The 20680-nt window shown below is 37.6% G+C and overlaps 3 protein-coding genes across 6 annotated transcripts; 1 reads left to right on the forward strand and 2 right to left on the reverse strand.

Moving 5' to 3' along the window:
• The first annotated feature begins 257 nt into the window (after positions 1 to 257).
• Positions 258 to 8256, forward strand: LOC103033816 (nuclear factor 7, brain). 3 transcript variants are annotated; one of them, XM_022670454.2, is made up of 9 exons: positions 258 to 428; positions 1517 to 1592; positions 1716 to 1784; positions 1988 to 2068; positions 2429 to 2515; positions 2836 to 2922; positions 3264 to 3356; positions 4342 to 4799; positions 5971 to 8256. In XM_022670454.2, the coding sequence occupies exons 2-9, from the start codon at positions 1570 to 1572 to the stop codon at positions 6498 to 6500; spliced, it is 1428 nt and encodes a 475-aa protein (XP_022526175.1). In that variant the 5' UTR covers positions 258 to 428; positions 1517 to 1569; the 3' UTR covers positions 6501 to 8256. The 3 variants fall into 3 exon arrangements, with proteins under 3 accessions (XP_022526175.1, XP_022526176.1, XP_049342103.1); XM_022670455.2 differs by having other exon boundaries at positions 1520 to 1592; XM_049486146.1 differs by lacking the exons at positions 2429 to 2515; positions 2836 to 2922.
• A 22-nt stretch (positions 8257 to 8278) lies between these two features.
• Positions 8279 to 11150, reverse strand: gpx8 (glutathione peroxidase 8 (putative)). Its single transcript, XM_007247151.4, has 3 exons — positions 10894 to 11150; positions 10173 to 10434; positions 8279 to 8886 (listed from the first exon to the last, which is right to left on the reverse strand). Exons 1-3 carry the CDS (start codon positions 11095 to 11097, stop codon positions 8723 to 8725), a joined length of 630 nt encoding a protein of 209 aa, XP_007247213.2. The 5' UTR covers positions 11098 to 11150; the 3' UTR covers positions 8279 to 8722.
• Positions 11151 to 12719: 1569 nt separating this feature from the next.
• On the reverse strand, positions 12720 to 20540 carry anapc5 (anaphase promoting complex subunit 5). Of its 2 annotated transcripts, XM_007247149.4 has the most exons (17): positions 19982 to 20540; positions 19081 to 19160; positions 18877 to 18980; positions 18272 to 18518; positions 17622 to 17682; positions 17359 to 17460; positions 16838 to 17028; positions 16419 to 16500; positions 16198 to 16290; positions 15775 to 15956; positions 15447 to 15582; positions 15076 to 15150; positions 14719 to 14840; positions 14386 to 14493; positions 14135 to 14282; positions 13532 to 13694; positions 12720 to 13043 (listed from the first exon to the last, which is right to left on the reverse strand). In XM_007247149.4, exons 1-17 carry the CDS (start codon positions 20180 to 20182, stop codon positions 12832 to 12834), a joined length of 2307 nt encoding a protein of 768 aa, XP_007247211.3. In that variant the 5' UTR covers positions 20183 to 20540; the 3' UTR covers positions 12720 to 12831. The 2 variants fall into 2 exon arrangements, with proteins under 2 accessions (XP_007247211.3, XP_007247212.3); XM_007247150.4 differs by lacking the exon at positions 19982 to 20540 and having other exon boundaries at positions 19085 to 19160.
• Between the last annotated feature and the right edge of the window lie 140 nt (positions 20541 to 20680).

Here is a 20680-nt window from a genome sequence, read left to right on the forward strand (position 1 = left end):
TGTTCATTTTACTCAAACATATACCTATAAATAGCAAAATCAGATGAAATGATTCAGAAACTGAAGTATGGCTACTGAACTATGATTATCTGATTTTCGGTACATATACAGTACATAAAATTAAATTTCTGGCTACTGGGTGCTGATTGGCTGACATTCTGGCTACTGAGTGTTGACTGACTGGTGTTTAGTACACATATCAGATTGCATTTCTGGATTCTGAGTGCTGTTGTTGAAACTGTAAACAGTTTTCTGAGAACTCTACTGCCACCTACCATAAAACACACCCGGAAAATCCACATTCCTCATCAGTTTCCACCTCCTCCATTTCAGATCACAAAAAAACTAAAGTGAAACTTTAAACACAGCTACAGAGATCAAATGCGTCAGGATTACCATAAGAACACTCCAGATCAAACAGACACACGGTGAGAAGAACAGATCTTCTAATACTCATCCAATCTCTGCTTTCTACTGTTTAATATCAGATACTGGTCAGACAGAACACCGAAGAGTAGCTAGACCTACACCTGCTGATGTTGAGAGAGTGAATCCCAGCATACATCCATCTTCATTACCTCTCTATCTCAGAGCAGAGCTGTGTCAGGGGTCTCAGACAGGTGGTCCGCTCCTCTGGACTAAATTGTATTATTTAGAGTATGCCTGTTCACATTTTGTGTGAATTGTAGATAGTTCCTTCTTTAATAATTGATAATTTATGATTTCACATAAAATAAAATAATCCTTAAAATGTTGTGATATATAAAACAAAATGTTCAAAATGTCTTGTGGCTAGTTGCATTAGTGGGAACAACTTGTGCTAGTTGGTACAAGCTGTGCTAGTGTGTACAATATATATTAGTTGGTACAAGTTCTGGAAGTTGTATTAATGGGTACAAGTTGTGTTAGTGGATATAGGCTGGGTCAGTAGGTATGAACTGCGTTAATTTACACAAGTTATACATTTTAAATTAGTATGTACATATTGTTAGACTATGAATCATGTGCGTTAGTGAATACAAGTTGAGTTACTGGGTACAAGTTGGGTTAGTAGGTATAAGTTGCATTGGGGGTACAAGTGCAAGGTGTACAAGTTGCGTTAGGGTGTACAAGTTGGGTTAAAATGTATGTTGTGTTACTGGGTACAAGTTCTGTTAATAAGTATGTGTTGCATTAGGGGGTACAAGTGCAAGGTGTACTATTGTTAGTGGGTGCAAATTGTGTCAGTAGGTATAAGTTGCGTTAGGGTGTACAAGTTGTGTATCTGGGTACAAGTTGGGTTAGTAGGAATAAGTTGCATTAGCGGGTACAAGTGCAGTGTGTACAAGTTCTGTTAGTCAGTACAAGTTAGGTTAAGTATGAGTTGCGTTAGAGGGTACAAGTTGTGTTAGTAGGTATAAGTTGCATTAGTGGGTGTGAGTTGTGTTAGTGGACTTCTTGCCAAAATATTAACATAATAATTTTCAGAAATGCTGAAAGGTTCGAAATAATTGACTTTGAATTATCTTTCCTAAAGCAGACAGGTTGTAACTGTGGGTCTGGGGTGAGTGGCTGGTCAGCAGATCAGAAATGGAACCCCTGAATAATGAAAGGTAAAAACTATTTAATCTTTTGTTGTAAATATTTTTTGTGTTTTTTTCCCAACCATTTTAATGATTTAAATATTGAATTGGTTTCTGAATTTGTTTGTTTTCTTTTTTCCAACAAATGTGAAGCAAAAAGGTGGACAGGCCTGAGTTTCTCAGCAATCAACTATTAAGAACAAAGTCCCTGGAAATAAAAAGGTAAGCCCGAGCAACAAACAAACCTCTATGAACATTTCATGACAAATAAAAGGAAATTAGCTATACCATGTACATTTGAAAACTGTTAACTAGTTAATAAGATGCTTGAGTCTGTACTTCTGAATGTATTCTTCCTAAAGTCACAAATCATATTTTTGAGTTAATGTTATTAATGAAAAATCATGTTTTTTACTAAATCACAGGTCAAACAAGTCACATAGGTCTTCTGGAAACTATTCGTACACGGGGAAACCAATCAAAATGAACCTGCAGGAGGACATGAGGTAATTCAGCATTATTGCGTACGGGTTAAGTTAGTGGGTTCAAGCTGAATCAGTGAAAGTAGGTTGCTTCACTGATAGGAGTTGTATTAATGAGTACAGACTGCTTTACAAGGTATGAGATGCATTAGAGGGTACAAGCTGAATTTACTGATACATGTTGCCCTTAGTGGGAACAAGGTTTGTTTGGGGATACAAATTGCTTTATTGGGTACCAGTTTTATTAGTTGTTATAAGTCACGTTAATATGTATGAGCTGCATAAATTCGTAACATAGACATCTTAACATTCACATTTTTTTAGAACAGAAAGAGTTCCAATTAATTGTATCAATGTAATTTTATTTGTTATACTAAATCACAGATCACAAAGGTCACTTTCAGTGGCGAGTTATTCATCCATGGAGGATCCAATCAATTTGAGCAAGCCAGAACCTGTGGACAAGTTAAGGTAAATCAGAATATTAGTGTTTTGTGTTAAAATTGCTCTTGGTGGGTAAAAATATTTAGTTGCAGCAAATTATTTTACAGCATATAAGGTGAATTACTGGGTCCATGTCAAAAAAGTGTCTTATGGATACAAATTTTCTGTGTTTTCTGTGTGGGTTCTGTGTGGGTTTAAATTGTGTCAGTGTAAACAAGTTGTGATTATTTGCTTTATTGGGTATTGCATTAGTGGCTACAGTCACATTTGTACATATAAGCTGCAGAAATGTTTAAATTTCATAGAACTTATAAATATTGATGGTATTTTTTTATACTAATTCACAGGTTACACAGGTCACTTTCAGTGGTGAGTTATTCATCCATGGAGGACCCAATCAATTTGAGCAAGCCAGAAACTGTGGACAAGTTAAGGTAATTCAAAATATCAGTTTTTTGTGTTAAAATTGCTCTTAGTAGGTAAAAGATGCGTTGCTGGCTAGTGAATACAAGTTTCAAATTATTTTCCCGCATACGAGGTGCATTACAGTGTCCAAGTCGTAAATATTTCTTGAGGATACAAATTTTCTGTGTTTTTTGTGATTATTTGCTTTATTAGATACTTTGGAGTTGCATTTGTGGCTACAGTCACATTAGTACATATGAGCTGCATACATTTGTAAATCTGACTTCAATGTTTCAGAACTTAGAGAGTAAGAAGTCACAAGTTCAGTTTGTATTAATGGTATTAATGTAAAATCGTGTTTTTAATAAAGTCACAGGTCACACAGGTCACCTTCAGTGGCGAGTCGTTCATCCATGGTTCGCCCAACCGGGTTTAGAAAGTCAGAAACAGAGGACAACATGAGGTAATTCAGCATTTCTGTGTTTTGTTGTGTAAGCTGAGTACAATAAATTGTGTTAATGAGTGCAACAATTCTTTGTGGCTTTTAGGAAGCACAAATTATTTACTGGGTATGATTTGCATTACTGTATCCAAATCAAATTAAGCCCTATCTGGACAGGATTTTCCTTGAGGTAATTTTCTCTTTTATGGGATTTTATTCCCATCTGAAATGACCATGTACATGTTTTTCTCAGATGTCCCGCCCGGTCACACATCTCTGTCACCTTACGTTTACCATAATTACACTTTGAGCACGCGTTTCCACTTAGATCCACATAAACACAACAGCGAGTGGAAATGGAGGAGCTACTGAACACCATGTCAAGTGACCGAGAAAGCCAAAAAACTCACTGGTCCTTCTGTTTTTTTCAATTGCAGTCCGGATGCAGGAGTTTTATAACTGAGTAAAAGTGTGAAAAAAAATTCTCATACGTCCCCCTGAAAAAACGAATCCCGCCTGGATAGGGTTTTAGTATGTGCAAGTTTTTTGTGGGTCCAAATTGATTTATTGGGTGTTGTGTTACTGGGAATAAGTGATCCTAATCCGTGGGTACAAGTCAAGTTAGGGGGTATGCATTACAATAATGTGTAAATATGACTTTACTCAACTTTTGTAACAACTGAGGTAGAACTGTAGTCACAAACATTAGTTGCAGTTCCAGTACACAGATTTTGTTGCTTTAGTGGGTACAAGAAGTGCTACTGGGTATGAGTTGTGATAGTTTGTGTAAATTATGTTAGTAGGTATGAGCTGCGTTAGAGTGTAACTTGTATTTATTGGGCAGGCATTGTGTCTGTGAGTACCAGTTTTGTTTGATGGATTACAAATTAAAATAATTGTTCCTAAAGATCAGCTTTAGTGATTTAGTCATTTTCCTACTTGTAAAAATGACTCTAGAAAGTAGGGATTGTTTTAAAATGATCTAATAATATACTCCATCTTCTAGTACAGCGTCTGAGCCGGCCTCATCGATTGCAGACAGCGGTGTGGAATCAGTGACGACTGACTGGTCACGTGACACACCTTTCACCGTTCCTCCAGATGCCCGGCAGAACCCTCGTCATGCTGCTCCTGGAGATGTAGCGTGCGATCTGTGTGAAGAAATCAAGCTGAAAGCATGCAAGTCCTGTATGACCTGCCTTGCCTCGTTTTGCGAGCTACATGTCCAAGGTCACTACACAATCGAGCCGCTGAATCGACACCTACTGGTGGAAGTCACCAAAAACCTTGGGAATCTTCAGGAAAGTGCTCAGATGAAGAAAATACTAACAAAGGAACGGGAAGAGAACCAGAGGCTGAAGGATGAGAATCTAGCGCTGAAAAAAGAAAATGAATCTCTAAGGCAGAGGATCTGTAAACTGAGACTTCCTGATTATATCTGCCAAGGGAAGGTACCTGTAGCGGGTGAGTTTTGATGCCCCCTAGATATTTTTCTCTAATTAATATTTTTATGCTCTCTGGATGTCTGCTGGATCTGTTTAGTGTGATACTCTCTTGGTGTATCTCTTCCTCTTTTCTTAAGTGTGATGCTCTCTGGATGTTTCTCTTCCTCTTTACTTAAGTGTGATGCTCTCTTGGTGTTTCTCCTCCTCTGTTCTTAAGTGTGATGCTCTTTGGGTGTTTCTCCTCCTCTGTTCCTAAGTGTGATGCTCTCTGGGTGTTTCTCTTCCTCTTTTCTTAAGTGTGATGCTCTCTTGGTGTTTCTCCTCCTCTGTTCTTAAGTGTGATGCTCTTTGGGTGTTTCTCCTCCTCTGTTCTTAAGTGTGATGCTCTCTTGGTGTTTCTCCTCCTCTGTTCTTAAGTGTGATGCTCTCTGGATGTTTCTCTTCCTCTTTTCTTAAGTGTGATGCTCTCTTGGTGTTTCTCCTCCTCTGTTCTTAAGTGTGATGCTCTCTGGGTGTTTTTCTTCCTCTGTTCTTAAGTGTGATGCTCTCTAGGTGTTTCTTCTTCCTGTTGTTCAGTGCGATTTTTTCTAGGTGTTTCTCCTCCTCTGTTCTTAAGTGTGATGCTCTCTTGGTGTTTCTCCTCCTCTGTTCTTAAGTGTGATGCTCTCTTGGTGTTTCTCTTCCTCTTTTCTTTAGTGTCATGCTCTTTGGGTGTTTCTCCTCCACTGTTCTTAATTGTAATGCTCTATAGTGTTTCTTTTCCACTGTTCTTAAGTGTGATGTTCTTTGGGTCTTTCCTCTCCCTGTTGTTCAGTGTGAAGTTCTTCTATTTCTGTTGTTCAGTGTAATGCTCTCTTCAGGTTTCATCTCTCTCTGTTAATCAGTGTGACGCTCTCTGTTGTTTTATCTCCTCTAATGAATAATGTACTTTCTGTTGTTTCAATTCTTCTAACAAACAGTCTGGTGCTCTATGGCTCTTTTATCTTCTTCTACCAATCAGTGTGATGCTCTCTGGTGATTCATCTCCTCTAATGTACAGTGTTATGTTTTGTGTATGTTTCCTCTCCCTCTCTTGTTTAGTCTGATGCTCTCTGGGGTTTTATCTCCTCAAATGTTCTGAGATGTTTTCTGTATGTTTCTTTTCTCTCGATCATTCACATTCTGTTTTACGTTCTGTCTTGTCTTCTCAGCTGATTTGACATTGGATCCTGAAACAGCTCACTGTGCTCTCCTTCTATCTGATGACTGCAAACAAGTGCGAGTGGGAGACAAGACAACTGTTCATCAGACTTCCCAGAGATTTGACAAGTGGGAGTGTGTCCTAGCTAAAGAAGGCTTCAGCTCAGGACGACACTACTGGGAGGTGGAAGTTAATCGAGAGTTCACTATAGGGGTTAGCCGTCAGTCTGCTCAGAGGAAAGGAAAGTTCATCTTCTGTCCCAGTGAAGGATACTGGTGTCTCTACCACTTCCGGCAAGCTTTCAGTGCCCTGGATGATTCTATTCATCGCCTGCAAGTCAACTCTTTTCCTCGGGTGCTGGGGGTGTGTATCGATGTGGATGAGAAGTGGGTTGCATTTTACAACTCTGAGACTAAAGCACAAATTTACACCTTCAGAAATATGACCTTCACTGACGGAGAGAAGATCTATCCTCTGTTCAACACCTTGGAGAAATCAGCCAACCTTGAGATTAAGACTGAAATGTTTTTTACCGCTTAAACTCTCCCTAAACACGTGTTGATAATAAGGTAGAGGGTTATTAACCTGATCTGAAGATCAAAACATACTAGTGGTTGAAGCCTCTAGAAAGTATCGAGACCATTTTTTTTGTATCTAGAACCTGATCTAATTAATCAGCAAACAAGCATTTCCAGAGTTGTGTAGTTGTGGAGGAGTATAGACTGCATGACATCTGTAATATTTGTGACTGACTTGAGTAGAATAAGAAGGAATCTTAATGCATAAATGACTGATATGGGAGTGAATGCTCAATTTACACACTGCTGCCACCGCCAAACAAACATGATGCTAACCAGTCTTATATCCCATTTGTAATGAACCTTTAGTAAAAAAAAAAAAAAAAAAGTAATAGCTACCTAATCATAACAAATTCAGGCAATAGACAACGGTACATAATGACAACACTATTTTTTTTTTCCATTTCTCCCAAATTCTCCCGTCCATTCAGCTGCTAGTCAGCTGTATATTCCCCATTACTTGTGATGCCACAACACCAGGAGTGTGAAGACTAGCACATGCCTCCTCAATAAAGCCACATCATCTTTTCGAACTGCTGCTGATGCAGCCAGCATGCTCAGAGGAAACTGCAGTGAGTTCAGATACATCAGCTCACAGACGCCTTGTGAGCGACATCACACTTTGAGTGATGAGGGGAAAGAGTGCCATTTACCCACCCAGAGAGAGCAAGGCCAACGGTGCTTTCTCAGGGCTCCGACAGCTGATGGCAAGCAGCATGACCCGAATTTGAACCAGCAATCAACCAGGAAACACTTTAAATGTTCCCTATTTCTGGTTGTAACACAGGCCAAAATCATGATCCCTATGCCCCTATGCTTAACAGTCAGAGAGGCTGTGTTCTTACACACCCTTTATTCTCCAAACTTACCAACTGTTTATTGTGTCTAAACATGCCTTTTTTGCTAAGCTATCCTTTCACAATAGAACAGTAGTATTTACACTGGAAACAAAATATTTCTGCTGTTGCTTAAACCTTATATTTCCAAAATTAAATTTCAGTAGAAGTCACTGTAAACACCTTTTATTGTTTATTTGTTTTTATTGTTTTGTGCATCATGACAACATTGTCTTCTTCTTCAAAGTAGTGTTGTTAGAAGGTATGAACATATATGGAGAATATGAAAGAAATCAGGTATTGCTGTTATAAGTTAACTGTAACTTGTTTAAGGGAAAATAGTAAGGAATTTTAAATTTGTATGTAAATGCTTATATGCAGGCTGTTTTTATATTATCATCATCTTTTGGGGTTGAATTATTGTCCAGTCCATGGAGAGGTAGATTCTAGTTCAGATTGAGAAACTCCCTTTTGTGCTTTAGAAACTATGCCAAATGGAATTTTTACTTAGAGAATCATGTTGTTAAAATGTATAAACATATATGGAGGAACATATGGAAAAAATAAGCTCTTGGTATTACTGTTAAAAGTTAATTGTAACTTATTTAAAATGTAAATAGTGAGAAAATGTATTTGTATATAAATGCTGATATGCAGGCTGTTTCTGAATTAATATCTGTTTTGGGGTTTAATTAATGCCCAGTTCATTGAAAGGTGGATTGTAGTTCAGATTGAGAAACTCCTTTTTGTAAAATGGACAGTTTAGAGCACTGATTGTTATATTAGTTTATTATACTGTCAATCATTAATTTGCTAATAAAACACTGTATGAAAACAGCTGCATCTACAAGAACTGTTGTATGTTTCTAAAAAACTGCTGGGAATAAACTGCGAGACAAACAGGTTATGTTTGAATGTGATGTTTATCAGCCCTCTGTGAAGCTTGTCCAACAAAAGAGTAGCTTCAACACAGCACATCACTAGGCAGAGAAGTCAGTTATATTTGACAATTTACAGTTAACTGATGAGTTGAGATGATAGTCAGCCAGTGAAGCCCATTTGAACTAAAATACTTTATAAAATACCTAATAAAATAACACTGTTAGAAACTTGCAGTAAAAGTCTTTAAAAAATAAGCGACAACTTTATTGGCCAGGTCCTTCTTCATACAAAATTGTAAAGTGACTCAAGGAAAGTAGGAAAACAGTGATTTGGGCTCATTAAAAACACACAAACACACTCAACTTACACAATCACTCACTTACTCTCTCTCTCTCTCGCACACACCCACACACAATTCCTGGTACCACATTTAATGTTGTATGAAGGTTGTAAACTAGCTGGACCCTCAGAGTTCATGTTTCTTCTTCAGGATGATCTCCCGAACCAGTGCTGTAGCCTCCTGTCTGACTTCCACCATGGGTTCGTCCGGCCGCCAGAACCGAACCACCTGCCCCTCAGAGTTCACCAGAAACTTCCAGAAGTTCCATTTTGGTATTCGCTGCACTGAGTCTGTATTGAATCAGACAAAAACAAAATCTATTAAACCTATCAAATCTGTAAATAGCAGAATCTTGTTAAAGTAAACAGTGCATCATTTAGCTAATTAATAAATCTCATCATCTAAGAGTTGTATTATTTACACACAAAATTACTTAAGGGTTCTGTTTAATACTAGCTAACTATTCTTGTGCAAATGACTTCTAAGATAGATACACAACAATATTGTAAGATTCTGAGTTCCCTCAGAGTCTATTCCCATCTGGAACTCTACTAGTCCATGTATTACAAACATTAGGTACTCAGTAAAAATAAACAATGGGTCATTTATCTAGTTAACGAACATTTCAAACTTTTTATTATCCCAATTTTACATTATTTATTTACATAATCACTAAAATGTTTCTGTTTTACAGTAGCTATCTAGATAATAATCAATCTTGTGTAGCTAAATAATTGTCAAGATTGGTACATACTGCTATTACCAGATTGCCCAAAATGTCCTCATAGCATCTTGCCTGGGCTGGTCTTTACACACCTGAACCAGATAATCATGGACTGTAGAACTGGAACAGGTTCAGGTGTGTTCAGATATGTTATTTACAGGTACAGATATGTTATTAACAGAAATTAGGTGTTCTCGTGAAGTTACACACCATTTATTCTCTGTTTACTATTGCTCACTGTGCCTTATCGTATTTTTGTGAAGTCACATTAAAACTTCAAAGTCTTTACAGTGGAAACACTAAATGTTGCTGCTGTTGTTTAAACATCTTATATCTATCTAAAATTTTATTTAAATAGAAGTCACATTTTATTACTTTAATCATTTTGAACTGTTTTACTGACTGACTCACCATGACAAATGCTAGATTATAATTAGGTCAAATCTATCTATTAAAGCTGAATGAAAAAAAAAAATGTTCTTTAAAGCAATGGCTCTTAAAGTGGTCTTCATGGACCTCATTAAACAGTCCTGATTGTTTGTAACAAAGCATATCATATAGATATAGACATGTCTCTCTGGATGATACTTTAGTGTGTATTTTGTAACTATTATTTATTTAGGAATTTTCATAGAATAAGGTTGTTTTAAGGTAAGGATAGGGGGAGTCCTAATGAATGGGTTGGGTAATTGGCCTGGTAAATAGTGGAGAGATGGGATAAAAAATTAGAAATAAATAAAAAATAATCTCTTTATACGTATGTATTTCATTTAGATTTTTCACTTACAGAATCATGTTGAAGGTATGGTCTTTAAACACCTGAGCCAAGAAATAATGAAATTATGTAAGCACCTGTAATGTATTTGAAAGCAGGTTCTGCTTCTGACCCCATTATTTTGATCTTGTTGAAGATGGGGAAGGTCACTCCATAGTTGGCCTTGGCGTGGGCTTCCACATCCCGGCCAGTTCCAGGCTCAGTTTGTCCGTATTGACCACATGGGAAGGCCAGAACATTAAAGTGTGCAGTACCCAGCTCCCTGTGGATCTCCTGGAGGAAGCGGTAGTTCTCCTCAGTCTGTTCACTCTGACTCGCCACGTTTACAACCAGCGAGATCTGCAGGCAGAACAACAACAAACTGCATTTTAGTTAGAAATAAACTTTTTTTAGTGATATAAACGAGCTTATAACACACACACTGCTTATTTATGATATAATGTACTTAAACACATGTGTTTGTGGTCTGTTTTTTATATTTTGATGCTGAAATCGAAGGTCGTGCTGTTGGATTTTCCAGCTCCACCTTAAAAAAGCACTGCAGTTAACTACACGTCTTTGGCTAACGCTAGCTACTCTACAGCGCCAGCGTGCAGCTGCAGCTGATTTAAGGTGGACCGGAAAAATTCAACAGCAAGCCAATTTAACTCAGTTTAAAATCAGTTTAAACGGTCAAAACAACGGTTTTTGACACAAATAAATACCATACATTTTTAAATACACAATATACAATATATAATAATAACTTTTACACCTATAAACACACATTTAAAGCAGTTGTAGGTAGTTATTTCTCACTTTGCCTCGGTACTTCTCCAGCGAGATGCTCCGTCCTCGCGCGTCCTTCACTTCAAAAGAGTAAAAGTCCCGGATTCTCCTCGGTTTGGATAGTTTGGAGTGCAGTAAATAAAGTGAACTCAAACACACTGCCAGACTCATCAACACGGGCAGCGCTTTTCCTCGCTGGCTGGATTTGTTCGGGTATCCACCGAGAGCCTCCATAGTCCAGGGACTCCTGTTGGGAGGAGTGGACACTGCGCATGCGCATCCCAAAACTTCCAAAATAACTCCTAAAATCTTTGCTGTTGGGACACAGCAGAACTGTGAGTCTATACAAAAAAAAAATCCCCCCTCACAGAAAGCTATTCTACCAAATAACAAAAAACATACATATATTTACATAAAATGCATGTGACACCACACTATTAATCCCAACAATATTCTGGTTGATTTTTCTAAATCATGGATAAAATCATGATTGCATGTTATTAAATGCGGACATCACCCTTCTGGAGTGATGAGGGGAAAGAGCACCATCTACACACCTAGAGAGAGATTAAGGTCAATTGTGCTCTCTCAGGGCTCCGGCAGCTGTTGGCAAACTACATGAACAGGATCGAAATCTGCGATCTTCTGATCATAGCGGCAGCGCTTAGCCCGCAGGACCACTCAGAGCCATACTTTATCCTTTTTTACCATGTTATAATACCTCAGGGTAGTTTCAATATTTATATTATATTATAATATTTATATAATACAAAAAATATTTGACTTCACACAACTCTACAGTCTGCCTTTGCTGGATGAGGTGAAATAACGATAGACCTGTTCACTGCACAGTTTTGAACACTGACTTATGTACTACACATAGTGGGTATAAATTACTGCAGAAAACACGTTGAAGTGAGTTTAAGAACTTGTTTTAGTCATTTAGAGCATTTTTCAGACCTCAAATAATGTGAAGAAACCAAGATTTAAGAATTCAGAAATCAATATTTGGTGGAATAACCCTGGTTTCTCTTCCACCTGTCTTACACAATGCTTTTGAATAACTTTATGCTACTCCTGGTGCAAAATTTCAAGCAGTTCAGCTTGGTTTGATGGCTTCTGATCATCTATTTTTCACTTGACTATATTTTAAATTCAACAGAAAATCATTTACCTAAGAGTTCAGCTGCAAGTTTAGCAATATTATATCTATAATGGATAATTTATTACTAACTTATTTACATATTACTTATTAATCACTTGTAATTACTTCATCAACTAATCATTAAGATTTAGTCTGTACGTTTTTGGTAAGAATGTGAGATTTGCACCAAGCATGCTAAAAAGTACTTTTAAAACATAGTATAGTGGTGGAGCCCATTTTAAAAGTGAATTAATGTGGTATAAGTGCTCTTTTAACTAGCTCTCTTAAGTTCTATTTTTTAGTTTCTTTGGTTTAACAATGTTTGCATGAGCAGATAATGACTGAGTGTGCTGTTCTGATATCTCCATGTTTGAAGTAGCTATTGTATCTGCTCCATTAGCTCTGCCACAGTTGCTCAGGTTACCAGCAAAAGCTGTTATAACCAGAAAAAAAAGGTATGGGAACCTACCAGACACCCTGACTTTAGAATAAATATATGTGGCTTTGCAGGAATTGTAGCAGAGTCTCACTGATGACATTAACGATAATATTTTGCCCATAAATAAGGTCTCTGGAAAAGAGCCATCAAGAAAGTCTTCGCCTGCAGATCTTGCGAGAGACATTCTTAGAAGCGGATAAAATGGGTGAAATGTTCTACACACTGCATTCACTTTAAACAAAGAATACTATAAATAACACCCACAGACACATGTTTTGTACAAAACAAAATGTATTTGGCACTTTTTACAATAACACAATCAAACAAAATGGAAATCAGTACCCCAGGCCTACTGCTTACTGAGTAAGCGCAAGCGTGTGCTGCTTTACAGCTGAGGGACAGCCATGTTGGTCGCTGGAGGAAGCTCCTGGTTGAGCAGGCGAAAGAGCAAAGCACTTTTATTTCTCTCCTGTATATTTCCCAAGCTGTGATGTAATCGAGCCTGCAGGTAATAGACCTCCCTCAGGCGGAGCTTACAGTTCAGGTGAGAGAAGTACACAGCGGACTCACCTAACGTCTGCACTGCCAGCTCTACAGCTACAGAGATGGATGGAAAAAGAAAAGTGGAGTTTGAGCATAATGTTGGTGTTAAAACATATAACTTGGAATAAGATAGATTACTTGGAAAAACTCTTATTGTACTTTGACTTCCATTTTAAAGGCCAGAATATTTAGCCTTTTCCTCTATTCAACATTTTCCAGATTCATATTTTTGGCGACTATATGCTATCATGTTGAAATAAGATTATTTTTTTTATTCACTCAAGGTGTTGATGATTTTAGGATAACATTTACCTTGTTTTAATCTTATATTATTACATTACATTTTCTAAGGTGTCTCCAAAAAGCAGAATAATGAATAAGTGTATTCACATATTTGATTTTCAGACAGAATTGATTAAATGGACATGGACACACATTTGAGCTTTTACTTTTAGTTTGGCCAAATAGTTAGGAGTCTCCACAAGGAAGTGATGTTATTACTCAGACTTCCTAATGTTCATGTTTGAGCTGTGATTGTTTACCGTGCATTCTCTGTTCTTCTGGTGCAGACACAGCAAGCGTAGCCTGGCAGCGAGCTGTCAGCAGCAGCGCCCGGGCCTTATCCAGCACAGATCCATGAGCTAGCACACACTCCAGCACGTCCTGCACCAGAGCCAGAGCCTGCTCCGGAATGCCCAACATTAGCTTTAAAAAAAAACAAACAAACAAACAAACATCATTACTTCAACACTGCTCAAACAAATTGTCTTATCAATTTGATTTAAGTGTTAGTTTACTTCAGTTGCAATGTAGCTAACTAGCAAGGGAAGCTTAAGTACACCAATTAGGATTGTGCTAAATGCTGCCTTAAACCAATACTATCTTCAAAGACCATTTTGAGGTGTTCAGTTATCTTCTACAGAAATTGCTCTTGTGGTTTCTGCCTATGTATGAAAGTATTTTATATAAAATATGTACTGAAGCACAAAGCTAAAAACAGTGTCATCCTCTCAAAGTATGCATTGAAAACTATGTATGAAGCCAGTGTGTGTTAGTACAGACACAGTGTGCGCATGAGGATTTGGTCAAAACAAAAAAGGAACATTAAAAAGTGTAGGGGTGTGTGTGTGTGTATGGGAGCATACCTGTGTAAAGGCCAGGTGCAGTATAGTCTCAGACTCTAGGCTTTGTAGGTTATGCTGTCGTGCTAAAGCTAAAGCCTGCAGCAGGAGCGGGAGAGCTGTAGCAAACCCTGAAGAATCCCAGTGCAGTTCAGCAGTGGCCAGCATCACCCTGTTTACACAACCATAATACAGTTTCAAGGTTTTTCCTTTTTGTAATTACAAGGTTTTTTGCATGACAGCATCTATATCTATACACAAACACATAAATCTACCTGATGATCATCTCAGTGTTCTTGCTCTTCTCGCTCAGGTTCTGAACACGCTGCAAGATTTTGGAGGCTTCAGATGTCTGATTCAGGGCCTTCAATAGCTGGGCTTTCCTGTAACACACAAAATATTTAATATAACCTTACAAAATCTATTTTGAAATGACCATGATTTTGTTCAGTGCAGACCACTGGCCTGCACTATACTGTTTATAAATGGCATGTAATTATATCATTTAAATAATGTAATTAACTCTTAAAATGGATTAAGAATGATCTTGTTTATTTTATCAAACTAGACAGAGACTTGGTGAATTTCTCCTGACAGATAATGTGTACCTGTACAGCCCCTCTGTGGTGTTCAGGGCAGAAATGGCAGTCACATATGGCTCAGCCAGATGATATCTCCCATCATTCATAGCTTTTTCAAACTGGATCTTCAGGTCACTCAGCATCCACAGCTGCAACGACAAACAGGAAAAAAACTATTAACATTATAAAGCATTTAAAAGCACTTCTTAATCTTCCTGTTGTGTATTACAGTCTTTCAGAATGAGCATGTAGATCATATGAACATTACAGGGCAGGACAGAGCACCCCTATGTTTCTGTAGTGTATTACAGTCTGCCAGACTAATAATAAAGACTTATTTTTGCAGTTTGATGTTGTAAAACTGATGGTGAATATAGGACTGACCTTGGCATGCTGAGTGTGAGGAGGAAACTGCTGCTTGAGATGTTTGATTATGTCACTCACAGCACCATACAGACCCTAAAAGAGGTTAAAAATCACACTGTTGGTTAGTTCCTGAGACTCCTGAAACTCAGATCAGTCACTCCTGGCAGTTCCTGGTCTTATTAACCTAAATGTGAATGAGGTTTTGTGATTTTAAATAAAGACATTTTTGTACAGCAGTTGCATCAACTTGTAAATGATTTTAAAAAACAGCAATTTCTGTCAGTTATCTAAATCATAAAATGTATTATTTACTAATTATTTTTAAAATATGTTGACTCAAACAGCTAAATACTTTCAAGTTGTTAATAGACCATAATGCAGTAAGTTACCTGTTCAGCGTGAAGTTCAGCCAGGTGACAGAGTGCAATGGCAAAAGGCTCGGTGTTGTTTTGTTGAACGCCAAAGTTCACCGGCTCTAAACTGTTCATGTTCAAAAGGAGCTGAGCCTGCTGCCTTGCCATTGTGCTGAACACACACAAACACATACACACAATATTATAGATATAATATTATATATATATATATATATATATATATATATATATATATATATATATATATATATATATATATATATATATATATATATATATATATTGTATACAATAAAGCATAGAAGAGCAGTTAAAAAAAATAAAGCAATTATAGTTATCAGACCTCTTTCCATACATCCTCCATATAGATGCAGTCTGAGCCAGGCTGATGTCTATCAGTTCTGATAGGCTCTGCTTCCAGTGCATGATGTCTGTCCCCCGAAGAGCATCCAGCAGCTTATTGGCAGACATGCCATGCAGCGCACCCTGTTGGACCAGCGACTGGATGCCCAGAGATGCCAGATACTGTACAAACCAGGGAGAAACAAATATTGTTTCTGTCTTTATTATTCAGACTGTAAAAACTATATACTATATTGATTCATGCTAGATTAACACAGCTTAACATAGCTGTCAGATTGTTAAAATAGTGTATTGCAGGTTCTTAAAAAAATATTAAATGCTTTAATATTGAATTTAAAGCACTTATTTTTTTATTCATTAAAATGCCTAAGCAGGTTCTCTTTTAATTTTGGGATGAACGTACAGGTAAACAAAAGTGTGCAGCCATTTTGACGGAGTCTTCAGTCAGCACCACGCTGTCAGACCCCTTCATCTGCTCCAGTGTGTACAACCAACTCTTCAGTGTGAAAGAGAAAGAGGGAAACATTTTATAAACAATTATTCATAAAAAATCAGTGTAACATTTAAGAGTTAGTCTAAACTGAGGCCAGTGTGTGAAACTGATTTAGTTTGCGAGTAGTGTACCAGGCAGTGTTGTAGACAGACATGATCATTGGCTTCCTGTGCAATTCGAATAGCTTCCTGCAGAGCCAGGTCAGCCTGCTGACTGAAAAAAGCACACAAACATTTGTTTGACTATACATAGTAAAAAAAAACACTGATTCTTTTTTTTTTTGTATTACTGTAAGCATGCTACAACTAAACCTTTTATCTACCCTTTAACCTTATTACTTACATTTCACATAAAAAGAAACAAATACTCTACATGTACTTTATTACAGAATATGCCACCAATTACAATTGCACCAGCTGCTGACAGAGATGTGCAAATTTACAGACACAGACTGTCCTGTGCCTGTAGAGAAGTACTGTCAAAAGGTGGAACTACAGTGTCTCGTCAGAGTGTATAGAATTTTGTAAAGCTTGTATTAATTTCGACTCACTAGTGTCCAAAGCGACAGTGCAAGGTTGCCAGATTGAGGACGGCGTATCTCAGACTGCGGCCATAACCCTCGTCTCCACTACTCTTCCCTTCTCCTCCTGACAGGATGAGGCGGTCGAAGTAGTGCAGCAGGCTGTGGGTGGAGATATAAATGTCCTGGACTCGCATGCTGTTCAGATAGCTCAGGTAATGCTGCACAGAAAGAGAGACAGATAGATACACATCACAATGTAAAGTTTAGCAAATTTACCTCAGTATCAATAACCTCTTTTTTTTTTGGTTTGAGGAAGCATTTTTGGCATACATAGATCAATTGATCTGATTAGGTAGCTTCCTGTACAAGTAATTGATTTGTAAGTTATTCTACTGGAGTGTTGTAGACCTTTTCTGGGGTCTAAAGCATCTGGAAAGACTGTAAAACTATCAGTACAAAAAGTATTTTTAATTTAAAATATATAATATATGCAGGGGAAATTTAATCTGGGATGACATGGACCCTTTATGCTATACTGATAAACTCACCGCCTCGGCAAAATCAGGGTTGAATTTAAGAATATTGTTGAGTTCATCCTGCAGCTTCGCCGGCTTCATGGCTTTGTTCTCATCATTCTTCAACAGGTACGCCTAAAAACCCACAAGAACATTAAAAGTTTGATATAAAAAGAATATTTCTAGTCAAACAGCAAAGATTTGTATTTTTTCCAACAGGCAGATGTTGGCAAATGTGTTTTATAACATCATGGTTTACATACTACAACAGATTAAAGTGGACAGCTGTCACTGACCTGTCGGGCGAGGAAGTATTCAGCTTGTTTCTGAGAGAGAGGACCTCGAGTCTCGTCCGAGCTACAAAGCAGGGAGAACATTGAGAAATTAATTCAATCATTTTAAATAATCATTAATTTCCCAAACATTTTGTTTTAAACAAAACTATAAATAAAACTGATAATAAAATGATTTGGATAATTAAGGTGGTGAAAAACAGCAAAATCAGGGAGTACTTGCATATTAATATAGACGAATCAGAATCAACAAAAATCGAAGTAATACTTATTAAATAATAACCAAATTATTTAAACACATACAAAAATGAGAACAAAACATGAAACTAAACTATTGTACAAGACTTCATTTTTTTCTTTTGAACTCTGTGGTTCTAAAAAAACAGTCTGCTCTGGCTGTAATTGTTTAAAATAGCAGATATTTAATGCTAATGCGTTTAATTAAGCCTCCTTGCCTCACACTAGGAAATTCTATAGATTATATTTCACTATTGTGCAAATCTCTCTTTCAGTGACATTTTAAAAATAATTCTAAATCAAACAATGAAGTATACAAAAATTCAGTGAATTGTGGTCAAACTTGAGTTTTCATGATGCGCTGAATTGTTCACTAGAGATGATCAGAGATGCTTTCTCGCCCTCATTGAACTGACCGCAGGTCTGATTGGTGCAGTGGTCCTGTGTCCAGCTCGTCTTTCTCCATAGGATCTGCGCTGGTATCCTCATTGCTGGTGAGCTCCATGTCCTCTGTGGTCACAGCGGAGTGGTCACGCTGCCGCTGGTCTTGGCTGAGAGCTCGGCCTCCACGTTGGCTGTACTGCTGAAGCGATCTGTAGAGTTTATAGACCTGACTGAAGGACAACTTGTTATAGGCCAGCAGCATCTGACGCATAAACAGACCTGCAGAGACAGAAATGGAAAACACTCAGATCTAAGAAAAGTTTTCTGAGTTACTTCTTCATATGTCTGAACAAATGAATGCCATTGCGCACAGGAAATGTATGCACCACCAGGGGGCATTGTCCAAACTGGCATGTACAAAGAGCATTGCAAATCCTTTATTACATCCCTGAAGTATAAAGTAGCCCTAAACACTGAATGGGAGGTAAACTGCTGACAGCTAAAAAGTTGAATCAGTACTGTAAAGACTGAATGATCAATGTCGAAATGCTTTAGACTAAAAGCAATGATAGTCTACACCAGATTGTTGTACACAATCTGTGTCTGCATATCATACTCTGTGTCTTTGCCCACTCACCCACAACACTGGTCTTAAAGGCTTCAGAATCACTAAAAGCACTGGGCAGAATGGCAAAAAAGTGCTCCATGTCCTGCAGCTCTCTGTCAGCCATTAGAAACAGCCTGAACGAGAGGGTGATATAGATGGAGGAAAACAGATTGTGAGAGATTACAGAAAACAGATACAGAATGTAAATAGACTCTAAGACACACTAGATCTTACCTACGTTTAACAGCCTCAACCATAAGAGGACAGCATTCCTCCACAGTCTTCAGAAACTGTTCAAATGTTAAATCTGAACCCTGGTTAACAAACACATACACAAAAATAAAGATAACCATGGTAACAACTTTACATGAAATAATATTTTCTTAACATTTTTTTAAGAAATAAAAGGCTTCCATGCAGTATATACTTTGAATCATATATTTTCTATAATAGGAAAATAGGCAGCAAAACTGCCTGATAAAAATTCATTTTATTAATAAGTTGTGGCCACGATTTAATTAACTTGTTCCCACACCTTAAGTTGTGGCTGGCACTGTAATTATCTCGTTACCATGGCTGAATTATTTTGTTCCCACGCCTTTATTATCTCGTTCCTACGCCTTGGGTTCTCGTTCCCACGTCTTAATAAGTAGTGGCCACGCATTTTTTAAAAACATGATGTCTCCTTAGAGGCTCCGTGGTAATTGGCCTTTTCAGGGTTCATACTCTTTTTAACCAATACATTTCCATGACTTTATGTTTTCAAGGCAGATTTTCATCACCATACGATCTTTAAAACATCAGTGCAGACAGAAAATAAAACAAAAAATCAACTAAAAACTACAATGATAAAAAAATAACATTTTAAGCAATGTTGACACAATCTTCAATAATAAAAAATGAGTGACAGATCCTGAGAGCTTCATTGTGTAGAGATAATAGATATTACTGAACTTGATGTATTTGTTAGCTCAAAATAGCTTTTCTTATTCGATAAATGGAATATACACTTGTGAAATGCAAATTTCCATGACTTTACCAAAACTGTCTGGGTGTTTTTAAAACGTATAGAGGTTTTTCATGACCGTAGGAACCCTGATTGTTATAGCTATAAAAGACAAATAACATTACCAACCTGCTGTAGAGGTAAAATGAGCTTGTTTAATCTTCTCCTGTCCAGAAGGGCCATCGGCTTGGTTGTTGCCATTTCATACAACAAAGCTAAAACTGCTATTTTATAAGGAGTGACCCAGTCTTTAATCCCAAATATGTTAGCTTGGACCACTCCGTTCGTCATCATAGGGTTGAAATACAGACTCTCGTGCACGCTTGCCATTATGGTGGGCTTCTGGACAGCCAAAATATTAGCTAATAAAGTATAAAATTAAAATATTTTCATCATTAACAAAACTGAACTAACGCTGCCGTTACTGCCCAGCTTAGCTTAGCTAACGCTAGCTAAGAGGTTAGCGAATTACTAGCTAAAGTTACATCGCCCACACCTATTTAATATTAAGAGTTTGAAGTGATCAATATAATCTATGCAGACTCTAGTTGAAGATTCCTATCAGATATAAAGCTTGCTATTTCTATTTTAAGCGAAAATCTGCATCGGCTCTTTAGTTTGTTTCCAGCCGCGCGCAGTCTCCCATGCTTGGCTTCAAATGTTTTCCCACCGGTACTACTGGAAGTTCCGCCCCCGAACCTTGTGATTGGCTGGTTGTGTGAAAAACCCTGATCGTTATACGGAATACGAGTGTGAAAAAGCTGTGGAACGTGATTGGTTAATAGTTCTGGCGGCTCTTGGAGACGCAGCTGTGATTGGCTCTTCGTC

The sequence above is a fragment of the Astyanax mexicanus genome, chromosome 12 (assembly GCF_023375975.1).
Source record: "Astyanax mexicanus isolate ESR-SI-001 chromosome 12, AstMex3_surface, whole genome shotgun sequence".
NCBI classification, from domain to species: domain Eukaryota; kingdom Metazoa; phylum Chordata; class Actinopteri; order Characiformes; family Acestrorhamphidae; genus Astyanax; species Astyanax mexicanus.